The 17,125-nt window shown below is 38.3% G+C and overlaps 1 protein-coding gene across 6 annotated transcripts in view; it reads left to right on the top strand.

The window, feature by feature from the left end:
- The first annotated feature begins 562 nt into the window (after positions 1-562).
- Positions 563-17,125, top strand: part of OVA1 (methionyl-tRNA synthetase / methionine-tRNA ligase / MetRS (cpMetRS)) — a 62,636-nt gene continuing 46,073 nt past the window's right edge. For 2 of the 6 annotated variants that reach the window (XM_088954783.1, XM_088954785.1), the window contains exons 1-6: positions 563-977; positions 2,222-2,809; positions 3,545-3,688; positions 3,904-4,053; positions 4,750-4,917; positions 6,869-6,993. In XM_088954783.1, coding sequence (XP_088810909.1) covers positions 2,501-2,809; positions 3,545-3,688; positions 3,904-4,053; positions 4,750-4,917; positions 6,869-6,993 — 896 coding nt within the window. In that variant the 5' untranslated portion in view covers positions 563-977; positions 2,222-2,500. The remainder of the gene's footprint in view (positions 978-2,221; positions 2,810-3,544; positions 3,689-3,903; positions 4,054-4,749; positions 4,918-6,868; positions 6,994-17,125) is intronic. The other 4 variants (XM_088954784.1, XM_088954786.1, XM_088954789.1 and 1 more) reach the window with 3 other exon arrangements.

Here is a 17,125-nt window from a genome sequence, read left to right on the forward strand (position 1 = left end):
TAATTATTAATTATTAAAATAATACTAATTAATAATTATTAAAAACTAATAGTTAATAATTAATAATTAATTAAAATTTATGTTATAACTAATACTAATTATTATAATAATTAATATTTGTGAACTAATAATAATTATTAGATATTAATCTTCAATTCTGAATAATTAATTGTAATAATTGTTAATAATTAATAGTTAATAATAAATATTAACTAATGACTATTATTAATTAATTAATAATAGTTTGTAAGTATTAATTATTATTATTGCATATGAGGCCCTTTAGTTATAAGGAGGAAGAACTGTTTTGGGTGTTGGGAGTATCATTGAAAAACAAAAAAAAAAATATAAGATTTTCCTTTAAGAGATCAGTGATAAGAGAAAACAAACAATCCTTTTCCTCTTAAAGTTGCAAGATTCCTGATAAGGATTAGAGAGGAAACGGATAGACCCAAAGTTGCTCCATCAGCCTTAAAAGAGTAAACCTGTTCATGTGCTGGGCCCGGTTGAGCTTTTGCTAAAATTTGGATAGGCCTGGCCCAAAGATTGAACTCGAAACAGTGTAAAATGTTGTCTACTGCTTCTGTAGAGGCCCAGGCCCAGGCCCACAAGCTAGCTGCTCAGCAGGTCAGGTTCAGAATGCCTACATAACGATTGAAGGAGATTCCCTGATGATGATAAAAGCTCTGTTCGATGGTCGAAGAGTGTCAACGAATAGCTCAAAGGCTTCCTCAAAAGGATCAAGTTGGTTCACGTCCACCGGGAAGCGGGAAGGAAACTCTGCCACTGACTGGTTGGCGAACAAAGGACAACCTCAAGAGGAGAGCTACCTCCATGAGGTTCCCTGTGATTTAAGATTCATAGCTTTCTTGGATATGGCGGGGAGGGCTATGTCGCGCCTCTGTTAAGCTCTCTTCCATTGTATCAAAGAAAGAAAGCTCGAAGTCTGAACTGCTGTTGGTGATTACAACGAACTGGTGAGTCCTAATTCTTCTTATTCTTCTTCAGATTGGCGAACACTAGCACTGGCTGTGATTTATTTTCAACTTTCAAAGATTAGAGTTGGATTACGAACTTCTTGAATGTGAGAACCCCCCCTCCCCCAAATATCGTTTAGTTTTTGGAACCAACAGGATACGATGTCAAACACAAATCATTGGTTACGATGTTTTTCTTCTACGGTAGTTGGCTCTGGTTTGGATTTGTGTTGCACTATTGTTTGAAGTTTCTATGGACAAATTTGATATGTTTCTGCCTTTTCTTTTCAGTATAGGTTGGAAATGGATTCTTCTATTTTGTAGAAAATTCTATGAAAAGTGAACAGAAGGATAATTCCTGCTTGTGAACTTCACTTTGTCTTTTTAACATGTTATGCTTGCTTAACGTTTGATTTATCCAACCATTTCTCCGTTTCTATCCACGTTCCTTGTCATTTCAAGATTTTTTCCTTTTATTTTTAAATTTTTTTTGGTCGTTTATTTTTATTATCATAATTTGGAACATTGGTTCTGTTTTGTTGTCTATTTATATGGTCAATTTCAATATCCTTGATTGACTGGAGAATAAAGTGGTAGTAAACATGGAAATTCTATTTGTGTTTTGATAGATTTCACTTGCTACGAAGTTCCCTATATTAGCTTGGTTGAAAACATGGAAATTCTATTTATGTTTTGATAGATTTCACTTGTCACAAAGTCCCCTATATTAGCTTGGTTGTAAACATGGAAATTCTATTTATTTGTGTTTTGATATTTCACTTGTTACAAAGCCCCCTATATTAGCTTGGTTGTAAACATGGAAATTCTATTTGTGTTTCGATAGATTTCACTTGTTGCAAAGTTCCCTATATTAGCTTGGTTGTAAACATGGAAATTCATTGCATAAACGGATCTCTTCACCTCCCTGATCCCCGGGTTTGCATGAGAGTTGATTGGTTCAACTGCCCATTTTCTTTGTTTTTTGAATAGTGATTAGTGAACTGATCAATTAATCATGAATAGCAAATACCATTTTCCATTTAATTGATTATATTTCTTCAACAAAAAAAAATTCTGTTTTTTCATCTCTGTACTTTATTTTATCATTATGGTAGCATCTCTCCATGAATTTTATCATCTGAATTCTGTTTTATCAAAATGAAAAGGACTTTGCTTTATTTTTTTGTTACCTACTTGCCTTACACTGTTTTTTTTTTTTTTTTGTTTATCTTTGTGTTGCATAGGAACTCAAATTCAAGTCTTCAACCACAGGAACAATCAACAAGTCTTGTTATTAGACCTTTAATATATTAAATAAACCATACATAGTTACATAAAATTTCAGTTATTTGTTTTTTAATGTTATCATTATTTATGGATATGTCCATAATTTTTTAATTTTTTTTTTAAATTTGGGGCTGACACCTTGCCTCCCATCTGCCTTTACCCTTTTAGAACCTTGGTTCTAAGTGAATGATACTGTGAGAGGGAGAGAAATCTACCAAATTGAACAGGTGAAAAAAATGGCGGGGAGAGTACTCTTCTCGTTGCAGAATGGTGTCTGGTTATTCTCTCCTTTATCTTCTATGAATTCTAAAGGCAAACATCTCAGAAATCGGCTCCATTTCCATCAAAGTCCATTTTCTTCGCCATCATCCAAGTCAGTAATGTTTTGCAGTTGTAGAAGCCATCTTCAGAGCCAGAGTGGTGGAGAAGAACCCATTACTATTGAACCTTTCGTGCTCACCACCCCACTTTACTACGTAAACGCTCCTCCCCACATGGGAAGCGCTTATACCACCATCGCTGCTGATGCAATTGCTCGATTTCAGGTACTTTTGATCCTCCTTCCCATAAAGAGGAAGTTTGTTGGTTTGGATTGTGTCTGTCACAAATGTTTCTATGGTAGTCCTTGTTTAGTTCAAATGTGGTAGCAGTTTCAAATACAGATTGGAATGAAATCGATGATTGTAAAGAGTTATTGCAAATCATATTATCTCACTGGAGCAGTTATTAATTAAGAAGACAGAAGGAAAAGAACTTTAACATTTCTTCATTTTGAATACATTGTTTTTTATATTTATAACTATATTAGTGTGGATTGAAGCTTATAGATGGAATAATATGATTAGCGTTGTTTAACTACTTCTTTGATTCTTAGGATGGAATAATATGAAGTTCTTTCTTTTGAAACATGGTATGATTGTAGCTTTAAGTTAGTGTAAAATGTTCTCATTTTCCAAATTAGCTTTCATTTTGGGTATTCTCTTTGAAATTCTCTCATTTATATCTGGAGCAAAATGAATGTGGACTTAACATGGATTCAACTGGGAGTATATGCTCCATGAGTAATTTCTTAGTTCTTAACTCATTTGAATTTAGTAGTATCACTATGAGGTGTGAACATAGATATCCAATATTTTCACTTAACCTGCTTACGGAAGTGGATAAAATGAATACAAAACCCATAAAAAAATGCTGATAATTCCAAAATTTGATAGTTTTTGCATTCACTGTGTACAATATCTATTTTGTTTATTTTATTTTATTTTGATTTCTTATGCCAGAGACTGTTGGGGAAGAAGGTTATATTTGTTACTGGCACGGATGAACACGGTGAGAAAATTGCTACTGCCGCCACTGCCTGTGGTGCCAGCCCAAGTGAACACTGTGATACCATTTCTCATGCTTACAAGATGCTTTGGAAGGATGTACATCTCCTACTATAGAAACTTTTGTCTCAATTCATATCATTTTTTAAGGCTGTGTTTGGTTTGAAAGAAAAAGGTAGGGAAACCTCTACAAGGTTTGTATAGGTTTCCCTACCTTTCCCTTCCTTACCTTTTCTTCAAACCAAGCACAGGTTAAAGCTCAACTTCTATGCCAGTATACAATGGAAGTATGATTTATTTCCTTTTGGTTGTAGCTAGACGTATCTTATGACAAGTTCATTCGAACAACTGATCCAAGTCATGAAGCAATTGTCAAGGAATTTTACTCTAGAGTCCTCGGCAATGGTGACATTTACCGAGCTGATTACGAGGGCCTTTATTGTATCAACTGTGAGGAGTATAAGGTGGATGGTACCTTTTAATTGAACATAAGAATTTTAATTGCGATTCATCAATCTCTTGAATCCAAATGCATTTCATGACCATGCTGATGATCTAGCATAGAATAGAAGTTCATGCGAAGGTGAATCCATCATTCAATGCATTCTATTCAGGAATTCTGCTAAGGAAAAAGAGATGTTGACCTCATCAATGATTTTAACTGTCTTTTTTCTCTTCCTGAATCGTATTGCTATGAAACTTTTGAGTTGTGTGGAAGAATGTTTTGGATTGGTAGGTAAGAAAAAAAACCATCGAATAAAAATGGTAAGAAAACTATCGTATTAGTTGGATATTTATGGAGATATCATTTGTGGGGGGCTAATCAAATACTGAATTTCATATATTGATAACAAGTGTCGAGTTTCACCTCTTGTCTGCCTTCTGTAAGTGCTGAGATGTACTTGGTTATAACTGCCTTTATGGTAAATCTGCCATTGATAGTTGCATTTTCATGCACTCCCTACTCATTTTTATCATTTCATCGTGCATTCCCTCTAACTGTTTCTAGTTATTTTCAAAGAAATTAACTTTTTATAATTACAAGAACTTGGTAATCTACTTCATTATTTTTATTGGAGGATGGAGTTCTGTTTATATTTGCATTGTGGTAATCATCATCATTATTTACAATTTTCCTTTGCTATGGTTAAAACTGTTAGGATGAGAAGGAACTACTTGATAACAACTGTTGCCCAATACACCTCAAGCCTTGTGTTCAACGAAAGGAGGACAATTATTTTTTTGCTTTGTCAAAGTACCAAAAGTCATTGGAAGAGGTTTTGGCACACAACCCAGACTTCGTACAGCCTTCTTTTCGCTTGAATGAGGTGAGGCTGCAGGTTCCACCTTTTATCTATTATATTTTGTGTTTTTTCAATTTAATTCTAGAGTAACTGCTAAAAGAGAAATTATGAGTTTTATTTTGGGGTTATATTAGGGGCCATTACTTGGTGTAATGGTGAAATCTCGGGCTGTCAAGCATGAGAATATGGGTTCGAGTAATTTCTTAATGGTAAACTCCTGGGCCCAGTTTTAACAGGGTGATGGGATTCTTATTGTATTGGGTTTTAGTTTTAAAAACCTCTTGTTGCAATTTCTTTCTCTTTTAATTTTAATAAAAATTTTGTGTTGCTGATAAAAAAAGGAACATGGCTTCGAGTCTGAGTGGCAACTTTGTGCAAAAAATGCCAGAGGTTAGGACTGTATCCAGTCCACCCCTCCCAAGACCCCAGATAACTAGGACCAACATTGGGTAATGGCCTTTTTTATTTTTATTTTGGGACTATATTCTATAAGATCTAGGTAGCATCATCACTTATTATAATTATTGCAGAAACTGAAATATTGAGCCAATATTTAATTCTGCTATATGGTCGATAGATCCATATCTTATGAGTCAGTCCTTTCAAGGTTGACCTCATGTCTGCTTATTTGAATTTGTTTTTGAGAAAAATTTACCATCGAAGTTTACCTTGATGATCTAGGCCACTTCATAATAGGCTTTTGAGCAAACTCCTTTAGATGGTTAGCATTCTATGATGTTAGATTAACTTCAACTTGCATACAGCCAAGGATAAATTTCCTCGTATATAATTTACTCTTAAGTCTGATACCAAGTTCCAATATATATTTTTTCTATATCTTCATAAATTATAATAACCTGGTTATATATTTTTGATCTGCTTCCATTAACAGTTTTGAATAAGTATAATGCATTCACAACCATTACATGCCATAATCTATGAGCTTGTTTTGTTGAGTCTTGTCCAAGGTTTTAATAAACAAGCTTCTATGTTCTTTTTTGGCCATAATGAGAAAATATTAACTAAATTTTTGGATACCACCTTATTCTGTTTGTCATGCCAAAACGTATATTCTACTCAACTCAACCCAGTCTTAATCTGAAGTAATTGGTGCTATCAACATGAATCCTGTCCCACCATTGTGCCCTATCAAGAATCATGCTTTCTGGCAAATTATAAGTCCTTAAATCATTTTTTTGTATCATATAGACAATGCATTTTGTATTTGATAATTATACATGTAAAATCTTAATCTTTTTTCAAAATCTTGCTCTTTCTTTCAATAACCTTTACAAGATTGCATATAACAAATGAAGGCATATTTTCCATTTCCTTTCCTTTTTTCTTGATTAAGTTTTATCTGGAATCTATCTATAATCAGGATGAGGCTTTGGAATTTTGTCTAAAGTGAAGCCATCTTGGTATTGTTCTCCTCAAACAGAAGATGTTTTTGAAAACTTATGAAAATTTGACAGAGTTTTTGTTATTAAAGTTAGAAGTTTCAGTAGTTTGGAGGATCAATTGTGTAACTGTTTAAAAGGAAAAAAAATCTTCTAGAGAGTGATTTGTCACTAACACTGCCATTTTCAGAGACCTGATAGAGGAAGGGCAAGAAAACATTAGCCCTAGAAATTGTTGAAATTTGACACCTTGAATTGGGGAGTGGGGTTTACCCACTAAAAGAAGGTACAGGGTAAAATAGTTGTCCCATCCCAAAAAGGTTGGACTTCACTTGATAGATTCAAAGAAACCTGACTGTTCCCCTCGAAATGAAATTGTCTTTTCACTTTATTTACAAGAAAGCTGAAAACCTTCTCTAGCTATGGCATGATGATATGTTCTGAACATTAATTCATCCACAGAAATCATTTTTGTCTGAACTTAATTAATATCTTCCATGCATATATGAATGCAAATGCATCCTTAGAAACTATTCTCTTCCAAGGTTTCTTTTCTGATGCAAACAGTTCTTCAGGTGCAAAGTTGGGTTAGAAGTGGTCTGAGAGATTTCTCCATTTCCCGGGCATCTGTGGATTGGGGCATTCCTGTACCTAATGATAATAAGCAGACTATATATGTTTGGTTTGATGCTTTACTGGGGTACAGTCTTTCTTGCAGTTACCTTCAAATATTCCTCAACCCTTCGATATTACCTATTTATGGAAATTGTTTTTGTAATCTTTTCTTTAGTAAATATGTTGTAGGAACATGCTTTTGTATGAATGCTATTGGTCACTATGTCTGCAGGGTTTTCTTTCATTTCCTTTCATTCTTTAAAGAAGCAATAACAAGAAATCTCATAGAGGTGTATATTTGTATGTCATTGTCCATATGTCTGCACTTTTTTTACATGATGAATGCATTCTTCCATGTGAAGCATCTGTCTTGTGTACAATTTTGTTCTTTCATCTGGTTATTTGGATGTACAAACAGGTGATGTAGAATAAGGTGAGGTTTCTACAAATTTAATGGTGGGCTTTTTGGGGTGAAGGAGGGGCTTTGGGTGATTCAGGATGAAGAATAGGGATGGAGAAGCATGTGAACAGCTTGTTATCCACAAAAGAATGAACCAAAATTAGAAATGAAGATAAGAGCTCTTGCTGTGATGACAAACAACAAAGAGACAGCCACTTGGAGAATAAATAGTTGAGACAGAAGAAAAAGAAAAAAAAAAATTCCTGGAAACAACCGTAATTCACTAAACCAAACTTTATTTACTCTATTTATGAACTCATCATAAGAATTCGGATGTCCCTTCAGGCTCCAATTTGAACTCAAAAGTTGACCCAAGACAATTTTCAGTGCTTTAGAACAAAACAAACCCATGGGTAACCCATAAGGACACTCAAATAAGGACTCTTAACTCTTAAAGTAACTCTAATAATGCATTCCTAATCCAACTAAAACTAACTTAATGTAAAGAAACACGAAATTACTACAAATGGTAGATCACAATTATACTAATAGTAAGAACAGGACAGGTTCATGGAATATAAATATACAGTGGTCAGTGAGGTGAGGGAAATTGGAGGCTTGACAGAAGAACTGAGATCTATCTATAAATGAGCTCCAGTATTGGCCAATGGGCTGGCAGATAATCTAGCTAGACAAAGTGCCAATGGGAATTAGTTGTACCAGGGTTTGATGCTGTTAGTGTCGACAGTACAGGGGTATTTTAGTCTTTTGGTTTATCTAGTTGAAAGTGAAAGTTCTTCTTTATTCAGGTTAAAGTTATGTGTCCCATCACTTATTAGGGACAATACTGTCTTTTTGTAAATACAAAGTGGGTCGGCTAGAGTGATTTAACTTTTCCTTTACTGCCGAACCCTTCTTTTCTTCTTCTTCTTCTTCTTCTTCTTCATACTTCAAATCTGAACTGAATAAGATTGTTTTTTATATAGTATTGGAGCGAATATAACAAGTTCAGATCTGCTCATTTTTTTTTTTCTGATTTACCCAGTTTTTTTTTTTTTTTTTCTTTTTTCATCCTTTTCTCTAGGGTTTCACAGATTTCTCAAGAACCACTAGGAGATTAACGGAAAGGCTGCAAAGGAGTGATCGTTTTTCTTTGTAGGAGGCCTTCATGCCTCCGGTTTGTGGTGCGGTGGTTGTTTGTGGTGATTGGTAGGAAGCTCTCTATTTGATGGTATGAAGAGAGCAGGTTCGGGTGGAGAAGTGTTTAGTTGAGTACAGGTTGGTTCTGTAGTGTGCAGTATAGGTGTTTGATGTGATGGCTGATTGATTACAGCCCTTGTATTAGGTGTGTGATGTGTATTTGAAGAAGTCGGTGGTGCTGAAAATGAGTTGGGGTTTTGTGGTGGTGTGTGGAGTTGTGCTGAATAGTTGAAGGTGAATACTTTGTTTATAACAGTATTTGTTTTTGTTAAGTGAGGTGAATTAGTTAAGATGGCATCAACTGGAGATGGGAATGATAGTAAAACAGGTGTTATGATTTCTCCAAATTACCTAAATGTTCAAATGACATATATTAAGTTGAATGGTGAGAATTATGTGCCGTGGGCCAAATATGTGGAGGTGTTTTTAAAGGCCAAGAAAAAGGTAAAACATGTGAGAGAGGAGAAACCCTCCTCTGATTCTCTAGGGTTCAGTGATTGGGAACAGAAGGATGCACAAATCATGACCTGATTGTGGAATAGCATGGAACCTAAAATCAGTGTGAATTTTATGTTCCTAGATACATATCAGTTGTACCAAGAGTACTTTAATCTGAAGCAAGGTAACCAAAGCTTGGAGGAATACTATGCAAGCATGAGGAATATTAGAAATGAGCTTAATGTATATCATCCTCTGACTCCGGATGTTCAGGTTCAACAACAACAATGAGAGCAACTTGATGTGACAAGGTTCCTAATGGGTCTGAAGGTTGAATATGAACCTGTTCGGGCACAAATATTGGTGGGGTCAGCTCTTCCCTCACTTGAAGAAGTGTTTGCCCGCCTTCGGAGGACATCTGTTGAGTCTACAGAGTCTTCTTCTCTCCTAGACAGATCTGGTTTTGTGGTGACTAGAGGGGGAAGTCGCGAAAATAGAGGTGGAGGTGGTGGCTGTGGGTTTCCAGGAAACCGAGGTGGTTCTATGTTTAATTGTTCTAGTGGCCATAGTGGTGGTCGAGAGTCAGGGGGAGGTCGTGGTAGAGGAAGGAGTAATGCACCTAGAAAATGCACATACTGTGGATTAGAGGGGCACATTGTTAATTTCTGCTATGATTTACATGGTCCACCCAACACTTGGGCTAATCATGCTGTGATTGGTGGTAGTGGTACAGTTAGTGGAAATCAACAAACTGATCAGACTCCCTCCACGTCTACTTGTGCTTCTAGGAAGGAGATGGTGAGTATACCACATGAGGTATATGAGAAGTTCCTTCAGACATCCTCTCAGTAGAACACAACTACTCTTGCCCATTCAGGTATGGCTTGCTTGGCTTCCAAACCTTTACACTGGATCATTGACTCTAGAGCCTCGGATCATATGTCTGGGACTCCAAACGTGTTTTCTTCTCTTTCTCAGTCTTCCACATCCCAAACAGTTACCCTTATCTCTATCATCTATTTTATATGTTCCCAAATTCCCATTTAACCTTATGTCTGTTAGTAGATTAACTAAGTCACTTAATTGATTTATAACCTTTTATCCCTCTTCTTGTGTGTTTCAGGATCTCAAGACGGGGATGAAGATTGGTGGAGGGAATGAGGCAGGTGGGTTGCATTACCTTGATGATGGTGGCCAGCTAGTAGCATTTCAGTCGTCTCTTATTCCTCTCCAATGGCGCTACAAACTTGGTCATCCATATCTCAAGGCTCTAAAGTTGCTGGTTCCGTCCTTAAGTTATCTTTCGTCGTTGGATTGTGAATCGTGTTAGCTTGGGAAACACCATAGAATCTCTTTTAGTCCAAGAGTCGATAGTCGTGTCTTGAGTCATTTTTCTTTAGTTCATTCTGATGTTTGGGGTCCAAATAGAGTAGTGTCCTACAATGGTTATAAGTATTTTGTAATTTTTGTTGATGATTTTTCAAGGATGACATGGCTATATCTTATGAAAGATTGCAGTGAATTGTTCTCCATTTTAAAAAAAAATTTATGCTGAAATTCGTAATCAATTTGGAGTTCATATTAAAATTCTTCGCTCCAATAATGCAAAAGAGTACACCTCAACACCATTTCAGCAATGTTTAGAGCACCATGGAATAATTCCTCAAACTTCTTGTTCCTACACCCCACAACAAAACGGTGTGGCTGAATGCAAAAACCAACATCTACTTGAAACTGCTCAGTCCATTATGCTTAATATGAATGTTCCAAAGTGTTTTTGGAGTGATGCTGTCTTAACCTCATGTTTCCTCATCAATCGGATGCCCATGTCTATCCTTGGAAGTCAATCCCCCTTCTCAGTTTTGTTTCCCACTTTATCTCCATTTCCTCTTGTTCCAAGAATCTTTTGATGCATTTGTTTTGTTCAAAATTTGGGGCCTGGTTTAAACAAGTTAGATGCACGTGCTATTAAATGCATCTTCCTTGGATGTTTCAAGACTTAAAAATGGTATAAATGTTATAACCCTACCTCTCAGAAGTCATTTGTGTGTTCGGATGTCACTTTCTTTAAATCAGTCCCATTTTTCTTGAGTATTTAGGTCCCTCCTCCTTCCCCCATGGTCCCTCTTCCTGTTCCTTTTGAGGACCCCCTCCCCATGGTTTCTGTTCCAATGGTAGATGCCCCTCCTTCGGTTCCCGTTCCTTCATCTTCCTCTCCCATACAGGTTACTACTGAGCGGCCACCAATCCGACAAGTGTATACTCACAAAAGAGCACCGGCCTTGCCTCCAATTCAGTCCTCGTTGATAGATCCTGTGGTTGCACCTTCTCCTTCAGATCTTGGTCTTCCGATTGCTTTGCGGAAAGGTAAACGTAGTTGTACATCTCATCCCATCTCTCACTATGTTTCAGTTGCTCACCTTTTTGCTTCCCATTGCCATTTTATATCCTTGCTGTCCTCTGTTTCCACTCCCAAAACTGTCCAAGAAGCTCTTACCTCTCTAGGGTGGTGACTAGCTATGGAAGAGGAATTGTCTGCTTTACAGCACAATAACACGTGGGAACTTACTACTCTCCCTCCTGGTAAGCATGTTGTTGGATGTAAGTGGGTCTACATAGTGAAGTATCTTCCAGATGGCAGTGTGGAACGATTAAAGGCCGGGTTAGTGGCCAAGGGCTACTCTCAATTGTATGGTGTGGACTATATGGAGACATTTTCTCTTGTGGCTAAAGTTGGCTCAGTTTGGATATTGATTTCATTAGCAACAATGTATGGCTGGCCTCTCTTGCAACTTGACATAAAAAATGCTTTCCTGCATGGTAATCTAGTTGATGAGGTATATATGGAGCAACCACCGGGGTTTGTTGCTCAAGGGGAGGATGGTAAGGTTTGTCGACTTAAAAAGGCAATTTATGGGCTGAAATAATCTCCACGTACATGGTTTGGTAGATTCAATGAAGTAGTGAAGAATTTTGGGATGAAACAATGTTAGGTAGATCATTCCATGTTCATCCATGACTCAAAAGATGGGAAAATCTTGCTAGTGGTGTATGTGGATGATATTGTCATTACTAGGAGTGACAGTAATGGGATTGACAGGTTGAAGAACTTCCTTCAGGATCACTTCAACACAAAAGGTCTGGGTAAGCTGAAGTACTTCTTGGGAATAGAAGTTGCAAGGTCAAGGCATGGAATTAATCTATGTCAAAGGAAATGTCATTGACCTACTTGATGAAACAGGGCTGTTAGGTGCTAAACCAACCGAGACACCTATGGAACCAAATGATAAGTTGAGTGTGGATGCAGGTGAGGAATTTGATGATCCTAGAAGGTACATGAGGTTGGTGGAAAAGCTAAACTATATGACCATCACATAGCCATATATATCATTTGCTGTAAGTATGGTGAGTCAGTTTATGCAACATTCTCGGATTCCTCATTGGGAAGCAGTTCTAAGAATTGTTAGGTATCTGAAGGGTGCTCCAAGTCGTGGTCTACTATACAAGAGTGGAGGAACTCTTGAGATAGAAGGATATACATATGCTGATTGGGCTGGTTTTGTATCAGACAGGAGATCAACTACAGGATATTGTACTTTTCTTGGTGGCAATCTAGTAATTTGGAAGAGCAAGAAACAAACAGTGGTGGCAAGGAGCAATGCTGAAGTTGAGTACAGGGCTATGGCTCATACTACACGTGAACTAGTATGGTTGAATAACTTGATACAATAGATGGGATTCTCAGTTGACAAACCCATGAGATTATACTGTGATAATCAAACTGCTGTACACATCTTTTCTAATCTAGTCTTCCATGATAGAACAAAGCATATTGAAGTTGATTGCCACTTTGTAAGAGAAAAAGTGATTAGTGGAGTGATAACTACATCTCATGTGAGCTCAGGAAACCAGTGGGCAGATCTCTTTACAAAGGGACTGTCTTGGGGCAGAGTAGATTACATATGTGACAAGTTGGGACTATATGACATATACTCTTCGGATTGAGTGCCTTTTTGTAACTCAATCTATTCACTATAAATACAAAGTGGGTTGGCTAGAGTGATTAATTTTTCCTCTACTGCCGAACCCTTCTTCTTCTTCTTCTTCTTCTTCTTCTCATACTTTAAATCTGAACTGAATAAGATTGTTTTTACAGATGCCTCAAGAAAGCATGCCTTAAGGACCACAACTCATGGATTGTTGTTTTTGCTTTTTTTGATCAGTAAAAGAGAATTTCATTAAGGTGAGAAAAGAATACAGGTTATGAATTATAGATTATGAGTAGCCTCGGCTACCCCACTAAAACTTAAGATGCCACCTATCACTTTTGGTTTTTCATCCTTACAACTGAGCCCCAAAACACTGATCCCTGTTTGCCCGTTGTTTTGCCAGCTGATCTGCAAATCCATTTTCCACTCTCGGAGTCCACTGAAATAATAACAGCATGTCCTTGCCTCCTTGAAGAGGCTTTTAACCTTCTTGATATGATTTTGTAAACATGGATTATTGGCTGATGAAGGTGAAAGTGTTTATTTCTTGATCTTTAGCATGCCAGTTTTCTAGAACCCAAAGCAAGGTCCAACTTCCTGCAATGTGCATGTGGTTCAGCTGGGGAGAGAGTGATGGGGAGAGAGATCTTCATGGAATCAAGCGAAGGTGCTCTTGAGAGGGTGAGATGGGTCAGATCTGAGTGGAGCTTAAAAGAAGATGTTCAGGTGAGAAAGTTAAATGCAGGTTTCTTTCTTTTTATTTTCAGCAGTAAGGAAGAGGCAGATGAAGTCCTGGATCGAGAAACAACTAAGATTAGAATGCCAAATCTCAGGCTGGGTAGATGGAATCTGCTAGTGGAGGCAATACGAGAAGTGGGGAGTAAGAGCCTTGTTTGGATTAATGTCTTTGGGATTCTTCTCCATGCCTGGAATTTGAATATGTTTTGTGCCGTGGGAAACACTTGTGGTAGCTTCAGAAGAATTGATGCCCACACATACAAGTTAATGAATCTGGTTGCAGCAAGAATCCTGGTTGAAGTTGAGAACATACACTTGGTTCCTATGAGCCTGGCGTTAAACTTTGTAGGAGAGTGGTATGACTTGAGGTTGGTGATTGAAGGTTGCATACATACTGCTACATTGGCTTGAGGAGGATTTGGTGGTTATGCCAAATTTGAAGGGATGAGAGATCCATCCCATGGACACCCAAAGATTGCGGAATAAGGGGCGAATTTCAAAAATTTTTCTCTCCCTTCAACTGGGAATCACATTCCCTATTTAGAAAATCATATTTTTAAGGATCAATCTTGAACCTTAAACTGAACCAGATCTGAACCAAAAGGAATATGAGAGAATTATACCTGATACAGAAAAGTAATATCTCCCAACGAAGGTGTTCACGCCCAAGGAAGGATCCAAAGACTGCTCCCACTGAAGATGGCATAGTGCAGGATGGAGCAGAATCAGCAGTGTTCTTCCCCAAGAACTCTGTCCTTCGCAAGAATCAGTAGAATGGTACGTGAGCACAACTTCCTCTTCAATCCTTTCTCAAAGAACTGATGTCAAGATCCAATCTTGACTTCTCCCACAACTGGAGATCGAACTGGCAAACAGGGCGACAAGAACAGGGAGGCGGCAAGAGAGTATTCGCAGGGTGCAAAATTCTCTCTTCTTGATTTCAGCACTAAAGAGGATCCGATGTGTGTCTCTTCTCAAGGCTGCCGCCCCCTCCTTCTTTTTGTTAACTTAAAAGATCAGCTCCTAATCCCATTAGGAGGTGCTTATCCAAATCATATTTGGATCAGCCTTCTCTTCTAGTGATAAGGTTAAACCCTTATCTTATCTACAGATTAGATCAGCTTTCTCCTAATCCCATTAGGAGGTTTCTAGATCTGAATCACATTCAGATCTGGACTCTCTGAGTGGATAGGATTAAGACCCTATCCTATCTGCTAATCCATCTCAAAATTCGCCCCTTTAATTAACTAAATAAATAGCCCAGTTCGAAATGGGCTTTAGGCCCATTAAGCTTATGTGCTCACTCAACCTTCCTAACTACTGCCCAGTTGGGCTTCCTTGTATGGCGTGTGACCCAAGCATTGATCTACACATCAGCCACATGGGTTCGGCCCAGCCTTTGTTACAAGGCCTGGTTGAATACACTGTTAAAGACAGTGCACCCCCTGAAACCCATCAAATGGGCTCTATGGGCCCAACACTTACCCTAAGTGGTCCCTGGGCCAAGCCACCTTGTAACACCTAGGGACTGTGGGCAGATGCAAGATTAGCCCATCAGGTATTATCCTCAATGGTCTTACACTTAACCTCTCAGCCCTTAATGATCATACACTGCCCGACAAGAGAGGACCTCTCCCTCGGCTGCAAGGAACAGTGTTGCACTCTCTACTTATATGGATCCTGGGAATTAAAACCCTTTTGCAAACATTTTAGAAACCATAATATATACACTTTTATATCTCATATAAAATATACTTTGCAAAACAAATCTCAACGGTTGAAATCGGCTGCCGGCAGTCTTGGTTTCCAACAGTGAGAGTGCATCCCCGATCATTACCTTTGTCCGACAAAGGGGCTGATCCTGTCACTATGATCACCCACTCAGATGAATTCTCGGATTGTCCCAACATACCCAGGTTTTGACCCCCGCTAAGGATCTCACTGATTGGTACATCAAAGACATCCCGATCCGACACCTAGTGCAGTATCATAATCGAGTCTAGGGGTCGGGTGTAAGTTTCCAGTTTTGTCCATCAATCTCCAAGGTCCAGGGCAATACTGGAAATCTAGTCCAGTTCAAAGATTCAATTAATCCCACACTGTATGTGCCTAGGGTCTCACCCCGGTGGCTGAGACAAGCCACCCCAATCGACTTGGTGGCACCACAGTGTCAGCCTTGTCAGGATAGGTCTCCCCAGACCGACCCACTGGCTGTGAACATTCTAAACTAACACGAGTTTCAATAAGTGTCCAGTTTAAGGGTATTACACAGAAACATACCAAGGGAACATGAATCAAATATGCACTTTTATTCATTTACAATAAACTCATAAAGTACATCAATTTTGATTGAAGCTAAGGGCATACAAAACTGTCTAACAAAATTGAACTCAGGGGTTTGATTGTTTTGAAGAGGAAAAGGGGGAGTCATCTGAGTAGGAGACCAGGAGTCTGGAGGAGGAAAACAATGGGGTGTCGGATAGTATGAGAGGTCTTTAGTTGAGGAGGGACATGTGGTGGGAGATTTTAAGAAGGGGGCTGATTTCTAAAAGGTTAAAAACACCTTTTCAAGAATGAATTTGGAGCAGTTTAAGAGTGGGGCCCATGTGGTTCGAAGGTAAATGGTTTTGCCTTTGGGCAGTTTCCAAGTGGCAATAAAGAGGTCTTCGTATTTTAAAGGCAAGGCTTTAGGAGTGAAATATTAGGCCCATGTTAAAGGCGTGATGAAAGGTAAAGGGGGAGATTTGAGAGAAGAAAAAGAGGAGTTGGGCGGGTTTTAGATTTCATTGGAAGAACGTTTTAATTCCTGGCTCCCTGGAGGCTGCTGCTTCCAGTGTTCGAGTAAAAGGGCTTTTCTTGATGATTTGTGAAGCTGAATCGCATCCTAAGGAGCTTCTTCAATGTGAGTTGGGTGAGGTTACGTCCAATGCTCTACAACTTGAACCAGTTGAAGGTATGCAAGGTCAGAGCCCTGCTTCTTTTTCTGAGTTGAGATAGGAGAGTAGGGGTTTTGTTGCTGGTTATTAGGAGGGATTTTCAGAGAGGGAGTCGGGAGAAGGGGCTGTGAGTGAATTTAGGGTGTGGAAGTGGTGGAAGAGGGGGTGAATGATAAGATCAAGGACTGGGAGGAGGGAGGCGATAAGGAAGGAGGCAGCTTAGAAGAAGGTGAAGGTGTGGGTGAGAAGGTGAATGACTCAAAAAATCTAAATCAAGATGCTCTTCTTGGGAATGATTCCAATTATTTGGTATCTGAAGTGGTTGTTGGAAGACTAGGAGTTGATTTGGACTGAAAGGGCAAAGATACTAGTTTGGCTAGAAGCGGTGATGTTTTGGAGACTCCAAAGAAGTCCAGAGCTTCAAGCAAGCTCAATGTTGTTCATGTTATGAAGGTCTTTTCAAGGTTAAAAGATGGTCTGGTGGGAGTTGGGCCGACCAATAAGTATAAAAGGATC

This window comes from Nelumbo lutea, chromosome 7 (genome assembly GCF_056320005.1).
Source record: "Nelumbo lutea isolate HS-2025 chromosome 7, American lotus-T2T, whole genome shotgun sequence".
NCBI lineage: Eukaryota > Viridiplantae > Streptophyta > Magnoliopsida > Proteales > Nelumbonaceae > Nelumbo > Nelumbo lutea.